Below are 25,308 nucleotides of genomic sequence, written 5' to 3'. Positions count from 1 at the left end.
ATATATCTCCTATAAGTGCTAGTTTATAAGTGCGATCTAGCTTGGGTTTGTGAGTGTCTGTGTTGTGTTGCATTGTGTTGCGTGTAGCTTTAGGATTTGTCCTGTACAGATGGCTTGTCTTTTTACAGCAACATACATTGATAATCTATAGGGCAATGCATATTGTATGTAGCAGTTTTTCATGTTCTCCTAATTTGCAATGCTTTTAGCCAAATGATCATGACTTTGTAGTTATATTTTCTGTATTAATAAATTAATTTATTGTGTTGCCGAGAATGTCTGGCATTATTAAAATCATCTAAGATTTTGCAGAAACAGCACTACCTTTGTCCATGGGCTGTGTCTAATATTCAATACTCATTTAGGGACCATTCAAAGGATTTTTTGTATCACTGTATTGTATATATGCGTGATGAACAATACACAAACTAATTGAAGCCAGTCATGTCACTCGAAGCAAGGACCACCAAGCTACGACTTGCCTACTTTGGACACATCATACAAAGAAGGACATCATGGTAGGAAGAATAGATGGAACAAGGCAAAGAGGAAGACCAGCAACCTGATGTCTTGACACTATCAACATAACTGCACAAGACCCTGGTCAACCTATCTAGGATTGCACAAGATCGATCCTTCTACAGAACATTCAGCCATCAAGTTGCCATGGCTCCAGATAGAGGCGAAGGCCGTTAAAAAACAAATGCTAGTGCACTTGGGCATATTACCACAAGTAAAAAGAAATCAAGGCATGAACTATACTTGTCTGTTTCAAAGACCAGAATAATGTATGCTGTGGTACAATTGTCCACAATATGGATGAACACATGGATTTGCTCATGGAACCAGGCACATCTGCATTTTGCAGACACGACTGCCCCATTTTTGATATGGCCGTGTGAACCTAGTGGGCTGAAATATTGGGTATAGCCATTGAACAAGAGCAGTGCTGTTTCTGATTAAAAAGAGCAGCCTGTGTGCATAAGCCCTTATACTTTCCATACGAGTGAAGGTGAGTTGACTGCCAGACTCTAGTGACAGCTCGAGTTTATTCCACTATTGTATCATCTAAAGCTTAGTTACCATATTAAAATGAACATTTGCGAAGGACGAATATATAGTAGGTACATTGTACAGATTTTTAACTGCTAACGTTCTTTTCTTTTTCCGCTTTGCTGGGTAACATTCAAGGTTTTTTATTTTTAGAATTTACAACAAAGTTTTTTTTTCACCAAGAAAAACAAACAAATTAAATACTAAAAGACAACTTGTAAGACTCACGAATAAATGCTGGTTTGTTTCTAAATATAACACATATATTAACCATGTTGCAAGCAGTCTTCTTTACAATGTGCATGTCATCTAGCCACACTTGTAGGATTAGACACATCATGTTCTAGTGATCTGTAATATGTACTAGACGGCCTGCTGTGGGGCCATACTGTACCGTCATGTGTTACCCAGTTTTTATGAAGGTTTTTGTCACAATTTCATACAGAATCAGCCATAGACTGGCCAATCACATGATGTGTTACAGCAGTATCCAGTAAAATCATTATTACTGGGGCAGGATGGTCATATTTGTGGGTCTCTTGGTGGTCGCCTATAGATTACAAAAACGCAATCTTTACATTTCTTTCAATAAATTAGTCATTGTGGGCTATGAAAATAGTGAGCTAAGTCCTATACATTACAGGCAGACTAATATACAGTATGACTACTTTTATGCTGACATTGGCCATCCTTACCTACTGGGCAATACAGTTTTATTTTATATTATATTCGACCTCCGCTCTGAAAAGATGTCTGACGGAGGCACCAGTGCCACACAGGACAGCTATGACTCCGTAAAAAGTGTGTTGGGTTTGTGCACACTGCTTTAATGTAGGCTTCAGCTTTAAAGGGTTTTTCCACTACTAGGACAACCCCGTGATTCCACTTATTTCCTCAGTTAAACTAAAGACCCTGTACTCATATCCCGTTCTGGTGCCATTCTAGCGCTGTTGGCAACCTCAGCTCATGGCTCACATGACATTGCGACGTCATGGGAGCCCCATCTCCAATCACCGTCATTTTCTCTCTCCACGCCTTCGGCCCAAATAAACAATCAACAGGAAGTGAATGGCAGCTGCGGCGTTACTTCCTGTTGATTAACTAATTTGATCCAAAGGCGTGAAGAGAGAAGCCGGTGGTGATTGGACACTGGGCTCATATGATGTCACAATGTCATGTGAACCCCAAACTACGATTACCGACAGCGCTTGAACGACACCAGAATGGGAGGTGAGTATGGGGTCTTTAATTTTAACATGGGGAAACAAGTGGAATCAGAAGGGGTTGTCTTAGTAGTGGACAATCCCTTTAAGTTTGTAGTAAAAGATCACCTGGATTTGTCAAATTGTATCCATCCTTTTTTCATTGTTACCATGCTGCTCAATTTTAGGTACAAAAAACGATAGAACAAGAATAGTGAAAAACACCATTGTGCACAAGTCCTAACTCTTTAAACCAGAATTTATAAACTTTTTTTATAATGTCTTACTCCGTCAGCATATGGGAGCTCTAAGCTCTCAACACTACTGCAAAGTTAACTTTTTCAGATTTGACTTTGGAACAAACATCTGCAAATCCCTGATGTAATGTGGTGTTATAAAATGTAGATTATATTTTCTATCAAATGTTCAAAAACTCTTTGTAAAAATAAATGACTCATCGAAGCATTAAACATGGTGCAGGACTAAGCCATGAAGGCTGCAATTTGCTCACAGCGTTAAGAAACTGAGGGTGGTTTGCAGTGTGAAGGGTAATCCTTGTACTGTGGTAGACAACCTCTTGTGTTCAGCTTACAAGTTAATGTGTGCACCTAAGTATATTTAATAAAGGATCTATATTTTAATGTTCTCACATACAATTCATTTTGTGGTGGCTAGATCATCTCATTCACACATGGAATCAATTCCAAATGGAAAGCAGAGAAAGTATATTCAGAGCAATGGTGTTCCCAGATAGTGTGTGATATAGATTCTATGCTACCTTCATTAAAAAGTATTTATGGCGAACTCTACAATAAATACAGGTGCAAAAAGAATCTATCTTCGTGGTATTTTTATTAAGTGATTTAAAAAAAATGCAAAAATATACAAATTATAGAGTTTTTGAATTGTCAGTTTAGAGGGAAACCCCTCCCTTAATGTGTCTGCTGCAGATCCCTCTCCTAGATCCCTGCCAAAGTGTCTTCCTTAAACCCCTCCACAAAAACCTCTGCTATTGACCCTGTCAGAGTGCCTACCACAGATCCCTAAATTAGCTTCCAACAGAACCTCTGCTATTGGCCCTACCAGAGTGCCTGCTGGGAAACCTTATTCCAAAGTGCCTTCCACAGATCCCCTCCCCAGATTGAGTGCCCTACTGCAACCGAGAGAACCCTGTTATTGGTTCCTCCCAGTATCCATGCAGTAAGGAGGCTGTGATGATTTAGAAGTGTTTGTGGATATTTTTGCACTTCTCGGGGCACCATTTTTCCTAAAGTGTCCTTAATTCTGAATAATGCAATTCATTTTTGTGTAGTATTTTCCAATGGTTTTAATTTACTGCAGAATGAGCAGAAAGCTGTGGTAATCTCTGAAAGAATCAAGTATGCATGTGCCATAGGAGTAGGCTGGCAATCAATTACAGTCCTTGAAGATATACTAGATTTTAGATCCTAAAATATGTGGGAGAGAGGAGTTTGTGTGCATGACCCATGTCCTATATTAAAGACTTACAGAGCTGTTTTGGCTGTATAATAGTGCACAACACTGGCATTTTTACACCAAGCACTCAGGTAAGATGATTACTTCTGCTTGGTTCCCCAGGCCAACCTCTTGCTCATACTTGTTATTCACAGGGGTGGCGCATGCGCAGTAAAGTCCTGATGATGTTGTGAGACCCAGACTATCCATCTGGACATGCACTGCCCTCAAGAATGATAGCACCTGCAGAGATGTACATCACTATCACCTGCTCCCTGCCTGAGATCTCATGCAGGTTCAGTCACTTCAGCTCTTGCAACGTGATCAAGACGTTACTGCCCGTGTGATGCACCTGGAATTACTGTGTCTGCAGAAGATGTTGACTTAGAGAACAGGTCACAGGGAATAGTCACCTGTCAATCTCTGGTAGTAGGTCGGCTCCAGGAGGACAAGAGGCCAGAAATCTGTAAGTGCAGGCCAAGTTCCTTCACTTGTGAGCTCATTGTCATAAGAGTTTTCTGATGGAGTAGGAGACTCGGAACCGGACTAGTAATATAAAGGTATGGAAGTACTCGTCATTACAGGTACTTTACTGTTATAATGTTACTTTTGGGTCTAAAAACCTGCGGACAGGTTCCTTTTAAAAACAATTAAAGGACGAAAAGCATTAATTGATCTAAAAAAATCAGCCAATTTATAATCAACAACTACCTATGGAGAATCCATTGCTATTCATATACACCTCTGCATCAATAAAATCCTTTTTCATTTTTTTAAGCTAAAAGTAACATCTTATCTTTATGTTTTACAATAAATTGCATTTGTGCAGAGTTTTCTCGAAACTCTGTAAAAAAAAAGTCTCAAAATGTATCTTTCACTACTAGTGAATGAGTAGGAAGATATGTCATGTGTGTGCTGCTTTTCAGATTTCGGGTCTCTCCTTAAATATAAGCTAGGTACAGAATGGCAAAAATTGATCCTCGTAGCTGACGGATGAGATAAATGAGTGATGGTTAAAGGCACGTGGCTGTCCTCTCTGGTGGGTAATAACCAGACTTTGGGGCTGTAGGTTAATATAAACAGAATTTTAGACAAATACACACAATTTATTTTGAAGCATTTCACCTGAAAATAGTAGACGATGATGCAGAATTGAATTCCACATACTGTATATACTATGGTTTTGGTTTTGCTGTCAGAAGCTGGGGAGCTATGCTGCATCAATTTATATTTTATATGTTAATTTTATAATAGAAAAATATGTCTGCCAAAATCTATAATCTGGCATGACCTAGAGCCCTGAACATGTAATGTGGATAGTCTTGCTTTCTATACAATATACTAATAGGTTTGAGGATATGTGGCACTGAAGCAGATCTGAACATGACCTAAGTAACTGCTTCTCTGCTAGGCACTGTTATAATGTGGGTAATGAAGGAGGTAGTACAATTGAGTATATGGATATATCACAGTTCAGGAGTTCAAATGTCACCCTAGTATGGCCTATTATTACGACAGTGTGAGGTTACCAATTCCCAAAGTGCCAAGTGATCATCGTGTGACTTGTGGCACAAGACCGATTCCAATGCATATCGTCATGCAAAAGTAAGGGGATCAGAAAACGGTGAGACATTAATGGAATTCCTAGAGGTTTACTTTCAAATACCTGAGAAGGGAATGTGCAGAATCAAGGAACTAGTTCTGTACAGTCATCCTATAAACATCAACTATATAACACAAGAGTGAGCAATGTAAAGTCATACTTTAACATCCAGGTCAGCTTAGCTTGTATCTTTCGTAATAAAAAAAATAAGAGGATATTGGAAAAGGGGAGTTAGAGTAAAAAAATACATTCTTTCAGGATTATCATTTTCTTTCTTCAGTATAAAGGTATAATTATTTAGGGTTTTATCAGGCTAAATACTCTTTCTACAAACCAATTCAAAAACATGCTACCAATTTATCCCCAGCCGTGGGCGCAGTGTGTGCCAAATAAGGGGCGTTATCATTTGTTTTAAAAAAATAAATTAAAAAAATATCATCTCGTGATAAAATCAAATATCTGCCTTCTTCACGGAGGAAATGGTGTATATATGCAGCTGTGAATGATTAGAACTGCCCCACATTGCACGAGTAAGTGATCACCATGGGAGATGGTCAGTAGGGTTTTTAGCCGCAGGCACAACATCTGAGAATACCTTTTCTGTGTAGGATCCGTAGTGCTGGTGAATGCAAGTTAATATATATTTTTTTCTTGTTTTTTTTTTTTGTGTTTTTTTCTTTGCACATTTTCTTTTCCAAAAAACCACTTAAGAACTTGAAGGACCGTCAAACGCTCTGATGAGTAATGTCTTGACGGCCACTTCAGCACAAAAGGGGTTAAACTTCCACGGATAAACTTCACATCAAAAGGACAGAATAACAAAAACACGATAGTCACGAGTACCCGCATTAGAGGAACATTTTCATCCATGTCTATTCAGAACGGACGAGAACAAAAAAAGTGACGGAGGCAATGGAATGGAAGGGGAGACCCCAGTAGTGCCAAGAAACCAGAAGCACAGTCTCTTCTAATCCTCAAACACTTCCAAGAACAGTGGGGGAAACAGTTCATTGGGGCACTCCACTTTCATGTGCAGGAACCGGCTGGCATGGCAGGCTCCAATCATGCGGAGGTCGGTGACTTTCATCAGCAGTTTTGGCCAAAAGTGTGCAACGTTGTGTTTCCTGTAATTAATGTAGTGTTCAAATGCCAAGAGGAAACCTTCTTGGCACTTTTCTATTCTTTCCACACTGGAGAGACCAGGACGATCTGCCAACAAAAAATGTTTTTCAATATTGTTTACATTTTTTATGAAATGTTATACATAAATACATAATAATACATTATATGTGTTGTATATCCTTAAAGGGGTTGTCCATTTCCCCAAAAAATAATGATAGAATTTTTTTCCAATATGATTATACAAAGCTTATTCATTTATATATTTATATTCAAAGTTACCCCAATTCTCAGTAGTCATTCTTGGGTTTCGAACACAGCAAAGCACATCTTACCATATCATCTGAGCTGTATAAATGGAGTGGTCAGAGTACACACTTGAATAGCTAAGCAAGCCCCCTTCTCAGTCTATACATCAGCCATGACCAAAAAGGGAGCTGGCTTAGCTATTGAAAGGAGCAGTCAGCCACAAGCCTGATGATGTCCTGCTACAGGTAACACTTTCCTGTGTGGAGCATGAGGTCTAATATGTAGCTGCTGAATTTGAGACCACGGCTGACAGCTAAAGATCAGGGAATTTTTGACAATAAAATGTATTATTAGTAAGTTATTTGTAACCATATTTTAAACATATCTAAAAGTAATTTGTGGAAGTGGACAACCTTTTTGAGAACAGGATTTTTTTTTTATTATTATAAGGCAATTACCCTTGAATGATTAAACATCTATACTACCTTTCTTTATTTTCTAAGGCTTATGTGTGTTATGGTCCATCCTGATGAGAAACATGGCTTCCTGATCAGAGTACCGAGTCGATGTAGGGAGACTTATAGGCCAGGCAATGTTGACTGGGAAGAAAGTGTGCAATTAGCCTTTGTAAGGAGGAAGAGAAGAGGGACTATAGGCTTCCATGTGCCAACTTGGTGCTCTCCTCAAGAAGAAACGTTATTCCCTAATCCTCTGTTATAGGTCTCTCATCTAGCCAACCAGTTTCCTTCTTTGCACTGAATAGTGGCAAGAACGCATAAACAGTTGTCTGGAAATGAAGGTTTTTCTTCCTTTTGGAACAAAATTTGGTTTGGCTTTATATTGTAAATCATGTGGTAAGGTTGTTTAACTCCTTCCTGATATCTCCTGTAAATATATGGCGTAAGTCAGGAGTGGGTGTATAGAGTTGTCTCACAGACTGAGCTCTCTCCATACCCAGCAGATAATGGCTCCATGTCACAGCGAGGATCTGCCTACAGTGGAGCTCTACCCACAACTGTTAACCTGTTAAATGGCACTGTGATTAGCATCATTAACAGTATACTGGCAGGAGGGTGCCTCATTCTTTGCGCCCATCAGCCGTCAATGGGTTGCTATAACAGCCAGGAGACTGTTCAAGACCCCGTGCCTCTAGTCTTAGGGGTACTTTGCATGTTGAGACATCACTACTGCGATATCGTTGGGGTCAAATTGAAAGTGTCGCACATCCGGCCCCGGTAACGACGTCGCAACATGTAAAGCCTAGATGCGCCGATAAACGATTGCAAAAGCGTCGTAAATCGGTGATCTGTGTAGCGTCGGACATTTCCATAATGTCGCACCAATAGGAGATACGATGTTGTTCCTCGTTCCTGCAGCAACACACGTCGCTGTGTGTGAAGCCGCAGGAGCGATGAACATCTCCTTACCTGTCTCCACCGCCAATGCGGAAGGAAGGAGGTGGGCGGGATGTTTACGTCCCACTCCTCTCCGCCCCTCCGCTTCTATTGGCCGCCTGCCGTTGCTGTGACGCCGCACGACCCGCCCCCTTAGGAAGGAGGTGGGTCGCCGGCCAGAGCGACGTCGCAGAGCAGGTAAGTGCGTGTGAAGCTGCCGTAATGATAATGTTCGCTACGGCAGCTATCACAAGATATCGCATGTGCGACGGGGGCGGGTACTATCGCGCTCGGCATCGCTATCATCGGCTAGCGATGTCGTATCGTGCAAAGTACCCCTTAGAGCACTGATAAAATCCAGCCTGTGGTGGGGCTTCAAATTTTATTTTTTTTCACTCTTTACGCTGTCTAAAATATGCACCCTAAGGCTTTCAACAACCAAGTGTATATCACCAGGTGCTGAAGCAATGTACTTTGAGGAGACAAGAATCGTTAACATGTCTGTCCACAGCATGTAGTACCCTTTAATGTAAATGATAATATTATAATGGATAAATGTAATAGCCCCCACCTGATGACATAAGCAGCACAGCCTGCAACAAGGCGACTTCGGTATCATCAAGACTGAATGAGGACAGCGATACGCCTAAATCGAAGATAGCATCAGATACCACCCCTAGTCCTCCATTTTTCAGCTGTCCTCTTGTGACTGCCATCTCCCCATTCAGTGTTAATGTCTCACTTTCTGGGTCATATCTCACTGCAGCTCGGAGTGACATGATCTCCATGCAGCAACCTTTGAGGAGGATGATCTGGTCTTCGCATGGCAGCTGGAAATGAGAAAACTCATTTAGTATGACATTTGTTTACTGCCTCCACTTACATTTCAGTCCACCCATGCAAGTTCAAAACCAATTCTATAAACTTGTTGCATGGTTCTAGACAATTTTTGGAACATTTTTTTTTTAATCCATTATCCACCTATATAATATGGTAGGCTATACCTCACAATATATACCCAGAATTAAAAGTTATCACTAATCCATCTATTCCCAGAGATCCCAAGAAAAGGGCTCTGGACCAAAGACCTGGACCTTGCAAAGCCCCATGGAGCAGATACATGCATAAATAGGTTGCAGTTTACACAAAATTCTACATTAATGTGGGACTGATCTTTCTTTTCTTTCTATAACACTGACTTCCACTCCATTTATTTCCTATAAGACAGTCTCATTAATGCTGACTACTTGTTACCTCTTTGGTTCATGATTATTTTCTGTCCATACTCTAAAACCGTTGTCTACCATGAATCCTGCTTGTCGTTTTCTTTACCAGATAATATTACTTACCTCACAAAACATAGGTAATTTTTTGGCAAAATCCACCACTCTTGTAATTGCTGGGGTGATTATTTTTGTAAACTGGCTGAAGGCTTCTAAGTCCACTTTTCCACCCTCTGGAGCATTAACTATAGGAGCCTGTCCAATATCTTCTGGCTGGTGTGAAACAGAACATAATACAGACATGATATACTATAAGAGAAACCACTATAAGGATATATTAACTGGAAAGCGGGCATACAAAGTGTGGAAAACTCAAGAATGATGAATGTATTTATTTCATTCAGTAGTACATGGATATGAAAATGGAGTTCATATTCACCAATGCCATCACAGGGACTGTGAGGTTATCTCTCGTATAGACTTTTCTTTACCATCTGTGGTGTTTCTATATAGAATTAGTTAGCATTATGCACTTATCATTTACATACATTGTACAGCTCTTGTGCTTTATTTTTCTTTACTTGATACACCTGAGAAATATGTTTCTCCACTTGTGATACAATTAACTGTATGGTCTAGCAAAGACACTTTGCCAATTTGTTAAGAGTTGGACGGATCGATTTCTGGGATTTTGGTCCATCAACGAGGTCAGTAGTCTGTGGCCGATGGAATGGAGGCTCGTGAATCTCTTACTTTCCTGCGTGAGTTTAGATTACCCATCCTGGCAGAACGCCATCATTGCAGCGTGTCACACTCATGATATTTTAGCTAATTAAAAGCCAAACTAGGGATTCTGGATCTTAAGAGATTCGCGAGCCTCCAGTCCATCTGCCCGAGACTACTGACCTGGCCGATGGATCGGAGTTCCAAAAGTCATAACACATGCACTATTCTCATTTATATATCTATCAAATGTTAGTTTGGCATATATTATATTATTTATTTCTGAGTTATTTATTATATTATTTTCTTATACATATTCATATGTAATTCATATTGGCATTATATTAAGGTGTTATCCACCTACATACTGTATGTCCATCATTTATATAATGTTTTCAATAGAATACTACCACCATTTATATTTTGTTCTTTGATTTATCTATTGATACTCCTCCAATGATCCCCGTGGGTCGTTTTCATTACCCTCTGGGGCCCTGTTTTTTTTAATATATATGTATAATATGTTTATATGTAATGTCCAGGAAAGATTAAGAAATTATTACTTAAACTCCATTTTCATGTTCATGTAGTTGCATTTTGAGTTACGTCACCTAGAGCTAATATACATTAATATATTTTTTTATTTTACATTTGTACTTTTACCAACATTTATTGCTCTCAGTTGTGTGGTCTTTCTTCGGTTGAACAAAGTCCATGAAAATTTCATACTAGAACAAGAACGTCTAGAAGCCATGTACCATGCTCTACAAAAAGGCTGAGTCAGTCCCCAGCACCTGCCAAAATGACTTTTTACTTACCAGAAATTTTCTCTTCTGTTTCCAGTGACTTCCCTGTGCGTTGGTGGCCACGTGAGCTTCAGTGACCACCTGTATGAGCTCCCACTCCTCTGCTGTTGGTTCAGGCCTCTGTACCAAGGTTTTCTGCAGTTCATCCTTGCGCCTCTTTTCTCTGTTTTCTTCTATTAGCTTTCTTTTTGCCAAACGCTTGCTGTCATCCAAAACCACTTTAAAAGAATGAACATACATATGAATAAGTATCCTGAAGATATTTTTTCTGTTTGACGCTATATGGATCATCGTTCCAAGGATGACTGGCGGGAAGGTGAGATGGAACATAAATGTTTAGTAAATATAAGCTTTACTTTAATCTGACTACATGGATCACCCTAAATGGCATATCACCCTAAAACACATTTGGATGTAATTCACCAGTAACTATTAATCTGTTAAAATGACTTTGTACTATGCATTTATGCATGATATAACCAGTATCAATAAATGCAGAATGGGAAAGATCACACTAGCGGAGATTAAAAAACAACATGTTATCGTTCATTCATACCATCTCATACTTCAGTTTCAATAATAGTATCTGCCCTTTAAAGTGGTTGTCCTGTGATTAAATTACATTTACATAAGAACTACAATTTTCCAATTGAAATTATTAAAAAAAAAAAAGTTTTTGTTTCTTAAATATTATGATTATTATAGCGCCCCTATTGTTTTATTGATTTCCTCTGAGAATGCTTCATTGATGTGTTCAGTGCTGGTGGGAAGATTCTGCACAGATTCTTAATGGCTGCACAATAGCAGGAATCATTCCCCCATGCCGGGGTGTAACTACAATAGGTGCAGGGAAAAAAAGTCAAGAAAAAGCAGTTCGCTAAGGAAGGATCCCCAATTAAAAAGGTAGGAGTTATTACAACCTAAGTCCAAAAAACAATTAAAAACATTTAAAAAGTCACAACTGACTTGTAACAATCAGAGGCCCCTGAAAAAGGTAACACTGTCCTTCTCTGAATTACAATACAGTGCATAAATTCTAAGGTAAATCCAACAACACGATAACTGTGCCAAAGTTAGTTATACCAAATAATAAATGCAAAGTAATAATTTCATAAACTTATAACAAGCAATAATATATGGGCATAGGGTGTAAAGAGCAGGATTTACAGTTCAAACCAGAGCCCTGATCTCAATCCTATTGAAAATGTATGGGCAAAGCTGAAAAGGCCGGTGCGAACAACACGACCTGCACACATGTCTCAGTTACACCGGTTCTGTCAGGAGGAATGGGCCCAAATTCCTACCAAATATTGTGAGAAGCTTGTGGAAGGAGATCCAAAACATTTCACCCAGGTCATACAATTTAAGTACAATGGGACCAAATAGTAAAGGTAAATATCAGCAGTAATAGAGGGGATAATACATAACTTTTAATTAGACTTTTTATAAAAAGTTGCGTAGTGCTGCAACCATAAAAGCATTGTGCAAACAAAAGAAAACACCACTCATGTCCGAAAGGACAAGAAAAACCAGTGTTGGAACCACCACTCAAATGGGGGATGGTAACAGTCAGTAATATATCAAATTTATCAGACAAGTACCAAAAGGTTCATCAACACGTCAGTATCCAAGGTTCATAGACACTGTGAAGTAAACTGCTATGATCCGGGTGAAAGGCACAAAAATACAATCCTGTCTATTGCTTAAATTTAAATTAGGTGTGTTCCAATGGGAACCAAACCTCACATAATAACATAGTAATACAGTATCATATATAGAGTTAGTGATTCATCCAAAGGACAGGCATATAACCATATATGTTAACTCAATATTGCCGACCATTACCCAGAGGGAACCAAGCCGAGGTCACAGTGGTGTCTCCTGGGTTTAAATTAAGTGGGTATGCTCATGGTGGTAACATATATGTATGAGTGTTACCTGATGGTTAATACATCCGGATCAATAAATCATACAATGTGCAGTTTATACACTTGATAAAAAGGGTTGGTCTCACCCATGTCCAAATACTAATGAAATCTATGTAAACTTTTGACTTTGCAGAAAGTAATAAAAAAACATTCTCTCTCTCGTTATTCTGGCATTTGACAAATATAAATAATTTTGGTTCCTAATTGACCTAAAACGGGAAAGGTTTATTCTGATTTCATGTCAGATTGTGAGAATTACATGAATATGTGTGTTTTTAGATAGTGTATGTAAACTTCTGGTTTAAACTGTATAATATGCAAGAATTGAAAAACCAGCCCATATGTATCAGCACAATAGTAAAATATATGAGATTGCTCTTAATAAGGAAAACAATATAAGAGGGTTGCCATTAGATATAATAGATTATATCCTCCAACACAATTCTGGAAGTATATGACCTGAACTGCGGCGTCACGGTCTTCTCTATGTTGTGGAGTCTTGTGACAGGTTCTGGGTCAAAGTCTCACTTTTCCCTGTGAGACTCTGATTAAATGAATTCCCTTTCCTTTTGGGGAGGAGAGGGTTAATCTCTGTTTACCTTTCAGCAGCTTCTGTCTCCTGGTCAGATGTTTCCGGTTTGGACCACTCCCAGGTCCTATATATACCCTCTGCTTCCAGCAGAGGGTGCTGGTTATTTTCATTCATTTGGAAGCTTGGCCAGCAGGGGAAAGGGGCTGGATAAAACCTCTCTCTGTTTTGCTTTGTTGGCTGCAGCAATGGTGCAGGCTGCAGCAGTTCATGGTGTGCTGGTTGTACGGTATGGAAGTTTCCCAGTAGTCGGTTTTCTTCCCCTCTTTTATTTTGTTTCCCCTTGTGCACTTTTAGTGGCTCCTTTGTGTGTAGTTGCCGTGTGTATGAGTTGACATTTTCCCATGTTGTGGGGTTTGTGTTCACGGTCCAAGCTCACCCCTCGGGTGGAGGTGGGCGAGGGGAATTACATCAGGACTAGGACAGGAGTCAGGGACAGCCTGGTGACTCAGACCTCGCTACCATCCAGCCAACCTCTGAGCTGAGGTACAGCACAGGTTACGCAGTCTGAGGGTCAGCTTAGGTGTCCTGATCCTGTCATTCGCCCCAGTGACATGTGGTTTGTCTACCCTGGTCTGCTTTTCCAGTACCTTCTCCTTGGATTGTTTTTACCCCACATCTAACGGTCATCATCATTTTTCTCTGTGACACAGGTTATATACTTTCAGAATTGTCTTGTTTTTTTACGCTGAAGACTAAAGCCCCCCCATGCACTTTGTCAGCCAAACAATGGTTCCAAACACTCATGTCCTGTATGAGAGAACGAAAGGATCGACAGTCCAAAATCAGACATGCCGGATATTTATCTTCCCCAACGTCATCTGTCTGTTCAGCCGACTTTAATCTATTGTGTATTGGGGCCTTAAGGTACATTATTTTGATACTTCTTTAAAGGATTATGTGATCTTTAGGCTGCACGCACACTAGCATATAACACCGTGTTAAATTGGATAGCACTCAGCCAAATGTTATATTGCGGGGCAGTGGCAACCAGCCCTTTTTTTTCTCTTGCTGATTCGTTGCATGCTGCAATTGACAGCAAACAGTGTGTCCACCCATATCCTGTCCACCGCCATTAATTTGAGAACGGCGGCAGCTATAGGCATAGAAGTGGTGTCTAGGTATAGTAAAGTAGCCATGCGCTACGCAATGAAACCCCCTATTGCGCCACCTGGTGGAAAACAATGGAGTTAGCATTTTTATCTCGAAAACGGAATGAGATAGAGGAAAAAAAGTGAATTACAAAGTTGTAGGGCATCATCAATTTAATATGAATCGACACCTTGCATACAGAAATGCTATGATTAGAACGTGTAAAACTCACAAGGCTGCGGACGTGAAGCAATACCTCATGGAGACCTTCCTACAAGTCATTGGGTATGGTGGCTGGGTGGAGTGGCCTCCATGCTCACCTGACCGGACCCCATTGGACTTCTTTCTGTGAGGTCACATCAAACAGCAGGTGTATGCGACCCTTCCACCAACATTGCAGGACCTACGACGACATATCACAAATGCTTGTGTAAACGTGTCACCTACCATATTGCACAACGTGCAACAAGATTCAGTATGCTGTCCAGAGTCCAGATGTGCATTGCAGCTGACGGTGGCCACTTTGAGCATCAAAGTTAAATGAGCGCCATATGCGTGACCAGCATTCAATGTTTTGGGGGGTCATGGGTTTCATATCATAGCATTTCTGTATGCAAGGTGTCGAAGGTATTGAATTGGTGATGCCCTACACGTTTTTCCACCAGGTGGCGCAATAGGTGGTTTCATTTCGTAGCACATGGCTACTTTACTATACCTAGACACCATTTCTATGCCTATAGCTGCCGCTGTTCTCAAGTTAATGGTGGTGGACAGGATATGAGTGGAAACACTGTATATCGAACAGCCCACTCCCATACAAGTCCATGGGTGTGTGCAAAACTTTGGACTGCACTTGAATGACATCTGAGTGCAGTCCGGTATATGCTGAAACAGACAATGGAGAAGATGGAGAAATTAATCTCTCCATCTTGTTCGCAACTGCACTCCAATTCTCAAATATGAGAGAATTGGACCACAATAAAAGATACCTGTCTTCCACTTTCATTGCATAATCAGCCCAATTCTCTTGCATGAGAGAATCTATGGCGCGTGAGTGTACCCGCAGTCCAAAAAAATGCATAAGAGCCAACAATAAGCATTTTTCAGCAATTCATCAAGAGAGATAGGACAAGAAAAACTTATTTAGGAGAAAAAACAAAATGATGCCTATGAATCCATAATACAACGCTGAAGGAACCGGTTGCCTCTATACTGCTCTGTGCACTTTGTTGTATGTACCACAGCGACCAAAGTTGGGAAAACTGCACCGGTTTGCAAATCTAATTTTCAAATTAATAATTAACCCTGAATTGTTAATTGTTATAAACCCCACACTTTTACAGGTTTTATACGTGAACCTATGCAATCACGAATAATATAATTTTAACAAACTTGAAAACTGTGACGGCTTGCACGGATGCGATGTGGCCACTATGTGGGGTCCTAACCTTATGTTTTACATTTTCAGACCTGACTTTTGAGTGTAAATCATGTGTCATACTATAAAGAGGGGGCAGGGGAAGATGAACTCGCTCCAGATTCTACTATTCTAAGGGAATATTCAGCAACTAAGTTAAATGAAAATGAAAGAAAATTAAATTAAAATGAGATAAAGAAGGGAATTTTGTTTACTTACCGTAAATTCCTTTTCTTCTAGCTCCAATTGGGAGACCCAGACAGTGGGTGTATAGCTACTGCCTCTGGAGGCCGCACAAAGAACTACACTTAAAAGTGTAAGGCCCCTCCCCTTCTGGCTATACACCCTCCCGTAGGAGTACAGATTCCTCAGTTTTAGTACCAAAGCAAGAAGGAGGAAAGCCAATAACAGTTTCAAAAACAAATTCAATCCGATAACTAGATCGGAGAACTTAAGAAACAACGTGAACAACATGTGCACCCGAAAAAACGAAACCCTAAAAACAGATAGGGCGGGTGCTGGGTCTCCCAATTGGAGCTAGAAGAAAAGGAATTTACGGTAAGTAAACAAAATTCCCTTCTTCTTTTTCGCTCCTAATTGGGAGACCCAGACAGTGGGACGTCCAAAAGCAGTCCCTGGGTGGGTAAAAAGATACCACATGAACGGGCTGTCATACAGCCTCTTCCTACAGGTGGGCCACCGCCGCCTGAAGGACCTGTCTACCTAGGCTGGCGTCTGCCGAAGCGTAGGTATGCACTTGATAGTGTTTGGTAAACGTGTGCAGACTCGACCAGGTAGCCGCCTGGCACACTTGCTGAGCCGTAGCCTGATGCCTCAACGCCCAGGACGCACCAACGGCTCTGGTAGAATGGGCCTTCAGTCCAGATGGAATCTGAAGCCCAGCAGAACGGTATGTGTGAAGAATTGGTTCCTTGATCCACCGCGCCAGGGTGGATTTGGAAGCTTGCGATCCCTTATGCTGACCAGCGACTAGGACAAAGAGCGCATCCGAACGGCGTAGAGGCGCCGTGCGAGAAATGTAAATCCTGAGTGCTCTCACCAGGTCCAACAGATGTAAACCCTTTTCAAATTGGTGAACTGGATGCGGACACAAAGATGGCAAAGTGATATCCTGATTGAGATGAAAGGAAGAAACCACCTTGGGAGAAAACTCTGGAATTGGACGCAGCACCACCTTGTCTTGGTGAAATACCAGGAAGGGAGACTTGCAAGATAACGCCGCCAGCTCGGACACTCTTCGAAGAGACGTGACCGCTACAAGAAAAACTACCTTTTGTGAAAGCCGAGAAAGGGGAACCTCTTTCAAAGGCTCGAAAGGCGGCTTTTGAAGAGCAAGGAGAACCTTGTTCAGATCCCAGGGTTCCAATGGCCGTCTGTAAGGAGGAACAATATGACAAACTCCTTGGAGAAACGTGCGTACTTTAGAAAGCTGTGCCAAGCGCTTCTGAAAGAATACGGATAACGCGGAGACTTGACCCTTAAGCGAGCTAAGGGACAAACCTTTTTCCAGCCCAGACTGCAGGAAGGAAAGAAAAATTGGCAATGCAAATGGCCAGGGAGAAAACCCTTGAGCCAAGCACCACGCTAAGAATATCTTCCACGTCCTGTGATAGATCTTAGCTGAGGATGGTTTTCTAGCCTGTCTCATTGTGGCAACAACTCCCTGAGATAAACCTGAGGCTGCTAGGATCCAGGACTCAATGGCCACACAGTCAGGTTCAGGGCCGCAGAATTCAGATGGAAAAACGGCCCTTGAGACAGCAGATCTGGACGGTCTGGTAGTGCCCACGGTTGGCCTACCGTGAGATGCCACAGATCCGGGTACCACGACCTTCTTGGCCAATTTGGAGCGACGAGTATGGCTCGCTGGCAGTCGGACTTGATTTTCCGGAGAACTCTGGGTAACAATGCTAGAGGTGGGAACACATAGGGGAGTCGGAATTGCGACCAATCCTGAACCAAGGCGTCTGCCGCCAGCGCTCGGTGATCGTGAGACCGTGCCATGAAAACTGGGACCTTGTTATTGTGCCGTGACGCCATCAGATCGACGTCCGGCGACCCCCAGCGGCAACAGATCTGTTGAAACACGTCCGGGTGAAGGGACCATTCTCCTGCGTCCATGCCCTGGCGACTGAGAAAGTCTGCTTCCCAGTTTTCCACGCCTGGGATGTGAACTGCAGATATGGTGGACGCTCTGCTTTCCACCCACGTCAAAATCCGCTGGACTTCTTGAAAAGCTTGGCGACTGCGTGTTCCCCCTTGGTGGTTGATGTACGCCACCGCCGTGGAATTGTCCGACTGAATCCGAATCTGCTTGCCTTCCAGCCATTGTTGGAAGGCTCGCAGGGCAAGGTAGATTGCTCTGATTTCCAGAACATTGATCTGCAAGGTGGACTCTTCCTGAGTCCACGTCCCCTGAGCCCTGTGGTGGAGAAACACCGCTCCCCACCCTGATAGGCTCGCATCTGTCGTGACCACTGCCCAGGACGGGGGAAGGAACGACTTTCCCTGTGACAGTGAGTTGGGGAGAAGCCACCAACGTAGAGAATCCTTGGCAGTCTGAGAGAGGGAGACAGTCCTGTCGAGGGACGTCGATTTCCCATCCCATTGGCGTAGAATGTCCCATTGTAGAGGGCGCAGATGAAACTGCGCGAACGGGACTGCCTCCATTGCTGCTACCATCTTTCCTAGGAAATGCATGAGGCGCCTCAGTGAGTGCGACTGGCTCTGAAGGAGAGATTGCACTCCGGTCCGTAGCGAGCACTGCTTGTCCAGTGGAAGCCTCACTATCGCTGATAGAGTATGAAACTCCATGCCAAGATAAGTCAGAGATTGGGTCGGGGTTAGATGAGACTTTGGAAAGTTGATAATCCACCCGAAAGTCTGGAGAGTGTCTAGCGCCACCTTCAGACTGTGTTGGCATGCTTCTTGAGAGGATGCCTTTATAAGCAGGTCGTCTAGGTACGGGATGACCGAGTGACCCTGCGAGTGCAGAACAGCTACTACTGCTGCCATGACCTTGGTGAAGACCCGGGGGGCTGTTGCCAGACCGAAGGGTAACGCTACGAACTGTAGGTGCTCGTCGTGTATGACGAAACGTAGGAAACGCTGATGCTCTGGTGCAATCGGCACGTGGAGATACGCATCTTTGATGTCTATTGATGCTAGAAAATCTCCCTGAGACATTGAGGCTATGACGGAGCGTAGGGATTCCATCCGGAACCTCCTGACTTTTACGTGTCTGTTGAGCAACTTCAGATCCAGGACGGGACGATACGATCCGTCCTTTTTTGGGACCACAAACAGATTGGAGTAAAAACCGTGACCCTGTTCCTGAAGAGGGACGGAGGTCACCACTCCTTCCGCCTTTAGAGCGGCCACCGCCTGCAACAGAGCATCGGCTCGGTCTGGTGGTGGAGAAGTTCTGAAGAAACGAGTTGGCGGACGAGAACCGAACTCTATCCTGTACCCGTGAGATAGAATATCTCTCACCCAACGGTCTTTGACATTTGCTAGCCAAATGTCGCCAAAGTGGGACAGCCTCCCACCGACCGCGGGTGTGGGCATCGGAGACCGCAAGTCAGGAGGACGTCGTTTTGGCAACGGTTCCTCCGGCTGGTCTTTTTGGGCGTGACTGAGACCTCCAAGAATTTGAACGTCTCTGGTCCTTTTGAGTCTTTTTTGACGAGGCGAATTGGGACCTGCCCTGTCCTCGAAAGGACCGATAACCAGACTGACCCCTCCTCTGTTGGGGCTTGTTTTGTCTGTGTTGCGGTAAGGAAGAGTCCTTACCCTTGGAGTGTTTGATGATTTCATCCAAACGCTCTCCAAACAATCGGTCACGAGAAAAAGGCAAATTGGTTAAGCACTTCTTGGAATGAGAATCTGCTTTCCAATGTCTCAACCACAGAGCCCTACGCAAAACAACTGAGTTGGCTGACGCCACTGCCGTGCGGCTTGTAGCGTCAAGAACAGCATTAATCGCGTACGACGCGAATGCCGCCATTTGCGAGGTCAATGGTGCTACCTGCGGGGCAAATGCACGTGTGACAGAGTCGACTCGCGCAAGCCCGGCCGTGATAGCTTGGAGTGCCCATACGGCCGCAAAAGAAGGCGCTAATGACGCTCCAATCGCTTCATAGATGGATTTCAGCCAGAGCTCCATCTGCCTGTCAGTGGCATCCTTAAGTGCCGCTCCATCTTCAACAGCAACCAAGGATCTGGCTGCAAGCCTGGAAATTGGAGGATCCACTTTTGGACACTGGGTCCAACCCTTGACCACTTCAGAGGGAAAAGGGTAGCGTGTATCTTTAAGTCGTTTAGGAAAACGCCTTTCAGGATAAGCGTGGGGTTTCTGGATTGCGTCTCTGAAGTCAGCGTGGTCCAGAAAAGTGCTTAATGTACGCTTAGGGTATCTGAAATGGATTCTCTCGTGCTGCGAAGCTGACTCCTCCACCGGAGGAGCTGGTGGGGAAATATTCAACATCTTATTGATGTTAAATATAAGATCATTAACTATTGCGTCACCATCTGGTGTATCTAGATTGAGAGCGGTCCCAGGATCAGAATCCTGGTCAGTTAAGTCCGCCTCATCACCCATAGATTCATCCCGCTGGGATCCAGACCATTGAGATGAATGTGAAGGCCCGTCATAACGAGCCCGCTTAGGGTGCCCGGGGCCATCGTCCGAGTCAGAGTCTTCACCCTGAGGTGTAGATGCCCGTCCCGGAGCTAGGAGCTGAGGGGGACCAGGGGGCAATACATGCACAGTGTCCGTGGCCTGAAGTACAGGCCTAGCTCGCAATGTGTCAAGAATTTGTGACATAGTGAGAGACATTCTGTCAGCAAAAGCTGCAAACTCAGTTCCTGTCACCTGGACAGCATTCACAGGTGGTACACCCTGGGACACGTCCAGCAGAGGTCCCGACTGTGCAAGCGCCGCAGGGGCCGAGCACTGCACACAATGGGGGTCCGTGGAGCCTGCCGGTAGAAAAGTCCCACATGCGGTGCAGGAAGCATACAATGTCTGTGCCTTGGCACCCTTGCGTTTTACGGGCGACATGCTGCTGGCTCTCTGCATGTGAGAGAGTCTATAGCCAAAGGGCGACCAGCGCTATGTAATACCAAGTATTTGTAGCAACAAAATACTGAGAATACTACGAGCACAAGAGGGGGTGAGCCCTGAGGGCTGCTTACCGCCCGCTGAACAGCGGGTAAGAGGCTGCTGAATGCCTTGTCTGGGTCTCCCCGGCTCCCCTCTGCAGCTCAGCGTGTCTGTAAGAATGGCTGCCGGCTACTGTGGAGAGGGGCGGTCCGTGGGAGTTCCCAAACAAAAGTGCGGGAACAGTGTCCCCTCTGTGCTGACTGTGAGGGCTGGAGTATGTAAAAACGACTCCAGCCCTCAGCGCTGATGCCCTGGCCAGCGTCCCGCCCCTCTCCTGACTGGCAGGTCTGTGGGCGGGAACGAACGCAAGCAGGCCGCAAAAGCCGGGGACTCGAGTTATCAGCGCGGCCGCCGTAAAAGCGCGGGCCGCGCTGAAGTCCCCGGCGCACCGCAAGTGCCAGCCGCGCCGCTGTTCGAGCGGCCGGCGCGACCGAGTTCTGGACGTGGGCAGCGTCCCGCCCCTCTCCTGACTGGCAGGTGTGGGGGCGGGAACGAAAGGAAGCAGGCCGCAAAAAGCCGGGGACTGTAGTTATCAGCGCGGCCGCCGTAAAAGCGCAGGCCGCGCTGAAGTCCCCGGCGCACTACAAGTGCCAGCCGCGCCGCAGTCCCAGCGGCCGGCGCGTCCTATTCCCATAAATGTGCCTGCTTCAGCAAAGCTGAATGAGGCCATGGCACAGGCGCCGCAGCGCTGATGTCCCCCGGCGCACTACAACACCCAGCATGCTGCGGTGTGAGCGCCAGATACACGGGGACACAGAGTACCTTGAGGATGCAGGGCCATGTCCCTGATGTACTCCGCTCCATCCAGCATCTTCTCCAGGGGCTGTAGATGGAGCACGGTCTCTGTGCCTGGAGACCGGTAAATCCCACTTCACCCAGAGCCCTGTAAAAAGGGATGGGGAAGGAATCAGCATGTGGGCTCCTGCCGCCGTACCCGCAATGGGTACCTCAACCTTACAAACACCTCCGACATAAGTGGGGTGAGAAGGGAGCATGCTGGGGACACTATATGTGTCCTCTTTTCTTCCATCCGACATAGTCAGCAGCTGCTGCTGACTAAAAACAATGGAGCTATGCGTGCGTGTCTGACCTCCTTGCGCACAAAGCTAAAACTGAGGAATCTGTACTCCTACGGGAGGGTGTATAGCCAGAAGGGGAGGGGCCTTACACTTTTAAGTGTAGTTCTTTGTGCGGCCTCCAGAGGCAGTAGCTATACACCCACTGTCTGGGTCTCCCAATTAGGAGCGAAAAAGAAATATGATTTTAGCTTAATAATAAATGTCATCAGTGCGAGGCTACCAACATAGCGGCGATTCATCCGGACAGATTTCCAGGAAGCTGGGAAAGAGCGGTTCTTGGGACAGTGCCGTCCTCACTGGCAGAGCGGGGTCATGGCTGATAACTCACTCGCTTATTATTTAGTAAAATGCTTTATTTTCAGTTTCCAAAATAGAGCCATTCATCGGCACAGTCCTGCTTTAGATAAAATGCAGATATCATCTTTTTTTACATTTTCAGTAAAGGCCTGAGCACAGTATGGTGATTGTCCAATTTGTTGCTTTTAGTGCTGTGCCATATAAAATTAGAGTTAACACAAAAGCCATACTGACATAGCAGCTTATCCCGAGCCAAAAATATATCGCATGTGATCCATCTATATGACGTGATTCAAATTGTTATTTTAGAGAATTTATTGGACTGTATTCAGTATGTAAGACAAAAGTAAGCCACAAACATCTCTTATGAGCTACTTACGATCTGTTGCCATGCCAACGGCGATGCACTTTTTGAATCGACATTCTTGGCACTGATTTCTCGTTACTTTGTCTATCACACATTTTCCTTCATATTTACAAGAATAGCTGGGGTGAAGGTTTTTCTGAATAGTTCTTCTGAAAAAGCCCTATAGATCACAAAATTCACCATTACAATACACAGAGTAGACTTATTATGCCATTATTACACAATTATGAGAGAAGTAAGTCACTTTGGTACTTGCAAAACCTATTCTTAAAGGGGTTGTCGAGTGAAAATAGGTTAATCACCTATCTGCAGGATAAATGATAACTTGCTGATTGTTGGGGATCCCACAAATAACACCAGCACCAATGATCTACTTGGGGAATTTTTATCCCAGACTAGTAACTGTTATTCCCATTACAAAATGGCACAGCATGTCGGGCAACTGACCGCCAGTCCATTCATTTTCTGCCAGAAAAAGCTTAGTACAGCGCACATCAGCCCCAAAGGGAATGAATGGAGTGGAGGTCGAGCATGTGCACTGCTGCTTCATTCTAAGAGGGATAAAAGTGCCCCATTTTGGCTATTGGTGCAGGTCCCATTGGTCGGACTCCCACCCATTCTGATGATCAGTGCAGGTCCCATCAGTGGGACTTCAACTCATTTTACCAATCGGTGAAGGTCCCATTGGTTGGACTCCCACCCATTCTGCCAACTGGTGAAGGTCCCATAGCTGAGACCACCACCTATTCTGCCGACCGGTGAAGGTCCCATCGGTCGGAATTGCACCCATTCTGCTGATCGGTGCAGGTCCCATCTGTCAGACTTTCACCCATACTGCCAATCGTTGAACGTCCCATCTGTCAGAATCCCACTTATTCTGCCAATTGGTTTTAATCATATTGGTTGGACTCCCACTGATCAACAAATTATCTCCTATCGAGTGAATATATGATAGCGTGTTTTCACCAGACAACCCCTTCAAGCTTATAAACGTAACTGCTAATAGGGTATAAAAATACAAATTAAGAAAACATTAAGGATGGGGCTACATGACGACTTGGGCTGTGACACATGCAAAGTTTGCTATATGTTGCTGCTACAGTACAGCGCAATACAAGTGAATGAGGTCACATTTCAATCAAAAGGTACCACAACTGTGACAAGCAAGTCGTAACAAAATCCAACTTGGTTACGACTTGCTTGACACTTGAATTGCGCAGCGGTGTAGTTGTAACATATAGCAAACTTTGGCTGCATGACCTGTGTTGCAGGCAAAGTTGCCATGTAGCCCTAGGATAAATATACCATAGGTCAGGGATGGACATATCAGTGCTGCAACCTCTGCAGTTGCATAGAGGCTCAAGAGGTAAGGGCACCCATTTCTAACTACAGAGCAGGTGGAAATGTGCATTTTGATGAGTTATTGGACTAAAAACGGCCCATATACTGTTTTTGCATAGAGGCCTTTTTCTGTCTGTGTCTGCCAGTGCCATAAATAGATATGAGCGAAGCCATTGGAAGTTCAGGTTCTGCGGGTTCAGCCGGACTTTAGCTAAAGTTCTGTTCAGCACCCGGACTTGACATGAACCCATTGGCAGTCATTGATTAGCAGTTCCCCACATGCAGCCAGCCATAAACAGAACACTGGGAGGGAGAGCAGGGTTTTTCATTTTGTTTGTACACACTACATCCGATAACCCCTAGTGAGAGCCATTCAGAGACTGCAATCGGCTCGCACTGGGACGAGCACTGAGTGAACCCGAGCACACCAATACTCTCTATCGAGTGGTTTGCATACGAATAGCACCTGAACTCCTAACTCAAACACTGATGAAGTTTGTGTTTGGTAATAACACCAAACATTACTGTTCGGGTTCACTCATCTTTAACCATAGCCACTACTTGTAAATTTATGTTATTTGCTAACTGTGTAAATTTTCACAAGATTAATACTGTAGATGAGGTAAATGGCAACTGATTAGCTGATGAGCCCTGTTGACTTGTTATGGGGGCATCACAATTTCAATAGGTTTGACAGCAAGGGTAGAGCTACGTGCTATATTATTCTTTCTATGTAATTTTAATGATCCCCATACAAAGACTCTGAACAACATTAATTTGTTTCTACCACTCACACTGGTGTGCCATTGTAAGATAAGCCATTACAGAATGGCATCCAACATGGTACCTACTGACTGAGCGACTGAGATAAGTACGGCTGTGCATTGTCACTATGTGCAATTTGCAATCCAGAGCACCTTTTTTCTAATTCTTATTAAAAATTCATAAGTGTCAGAAAAAGACTTGGTAAAGGTGGGGGCACTAAACATCTGGGAAATATTGAATGCATATTGCACATCTCAAAAATGGTAAATCTATCATTCTGGAACAAATTTCACTTTTTATTTCAATTTCTACACTAGACTAATGTATAGTTATGGCATATTATTTAATAATGGACTTAAATGAACAAAAATGTCTAATAGATTGGGGGCCATACTTATGT

At 43.5% G+C, this 25,308-nt stretch overlaps 1 protein-coding gene across 2 annotated transcripts in view; it reads right to left on the bottom strand.

The window, feature by feature from the left end:
• Nucleotides 1-5,951: 5,951 nt before the first annotated feature.
• Nucleotides 5,952-25,308, bottom strand: part of THRB (thyroid hormone receptor beta) — a 506,718-nt gene continuing 487,361 nt past the window's right edge. For both annotated transcript variants that reach the window (XM_075315285.1, XM_075315286.1), the window contains 5 exons: nt 22,815-22,962; nt 10,861-11,066; nt 9,446-9,592; nt 8,668-8,926; nt 5,952-6,543 (listed from right to left, as the gene is read on the bottom strand). In XM_075315285.1, coding sequence (XP_075171400.1) covers nt 6,302-6,543; nt 8,668-8,926; nt 9,446-9,592; nt 10,861-11,066; nt 22,815-22,962 — 1,002 coding nt within the window. In that variant the 3' untranslated portion in view covers nt 5,952-6,301. The remainder of the gene's footprint in view (nt 6,544-8,667; nt 8,927-9,445; nt 9,593-10,860; nt 11,067-22,814; nt 22,963-25,308) is intronic.

The sequence above is a fragment of the Anomaloglossus baeobatrachus genome, chromosome 6 (genome assembly GCF_048569485.1).
Source record: "Anomaloglossus baeobatrachus isolate aAnoBae1 chromosome 6, aAnoBae1.hap1, whole genome shotgun sequence".
NCBI lineage: Eukaryota > Metazoa > Chordata > Amphibia > Anura > Aromobatidae > Anomaloglossus > Anomaloglossus baeobatrachus.
The sequence above is the reverse complement of the archived record's forward strand: the minus strand, read 5'-3'. Positions and strand labels throughout refer to the sequence as shown.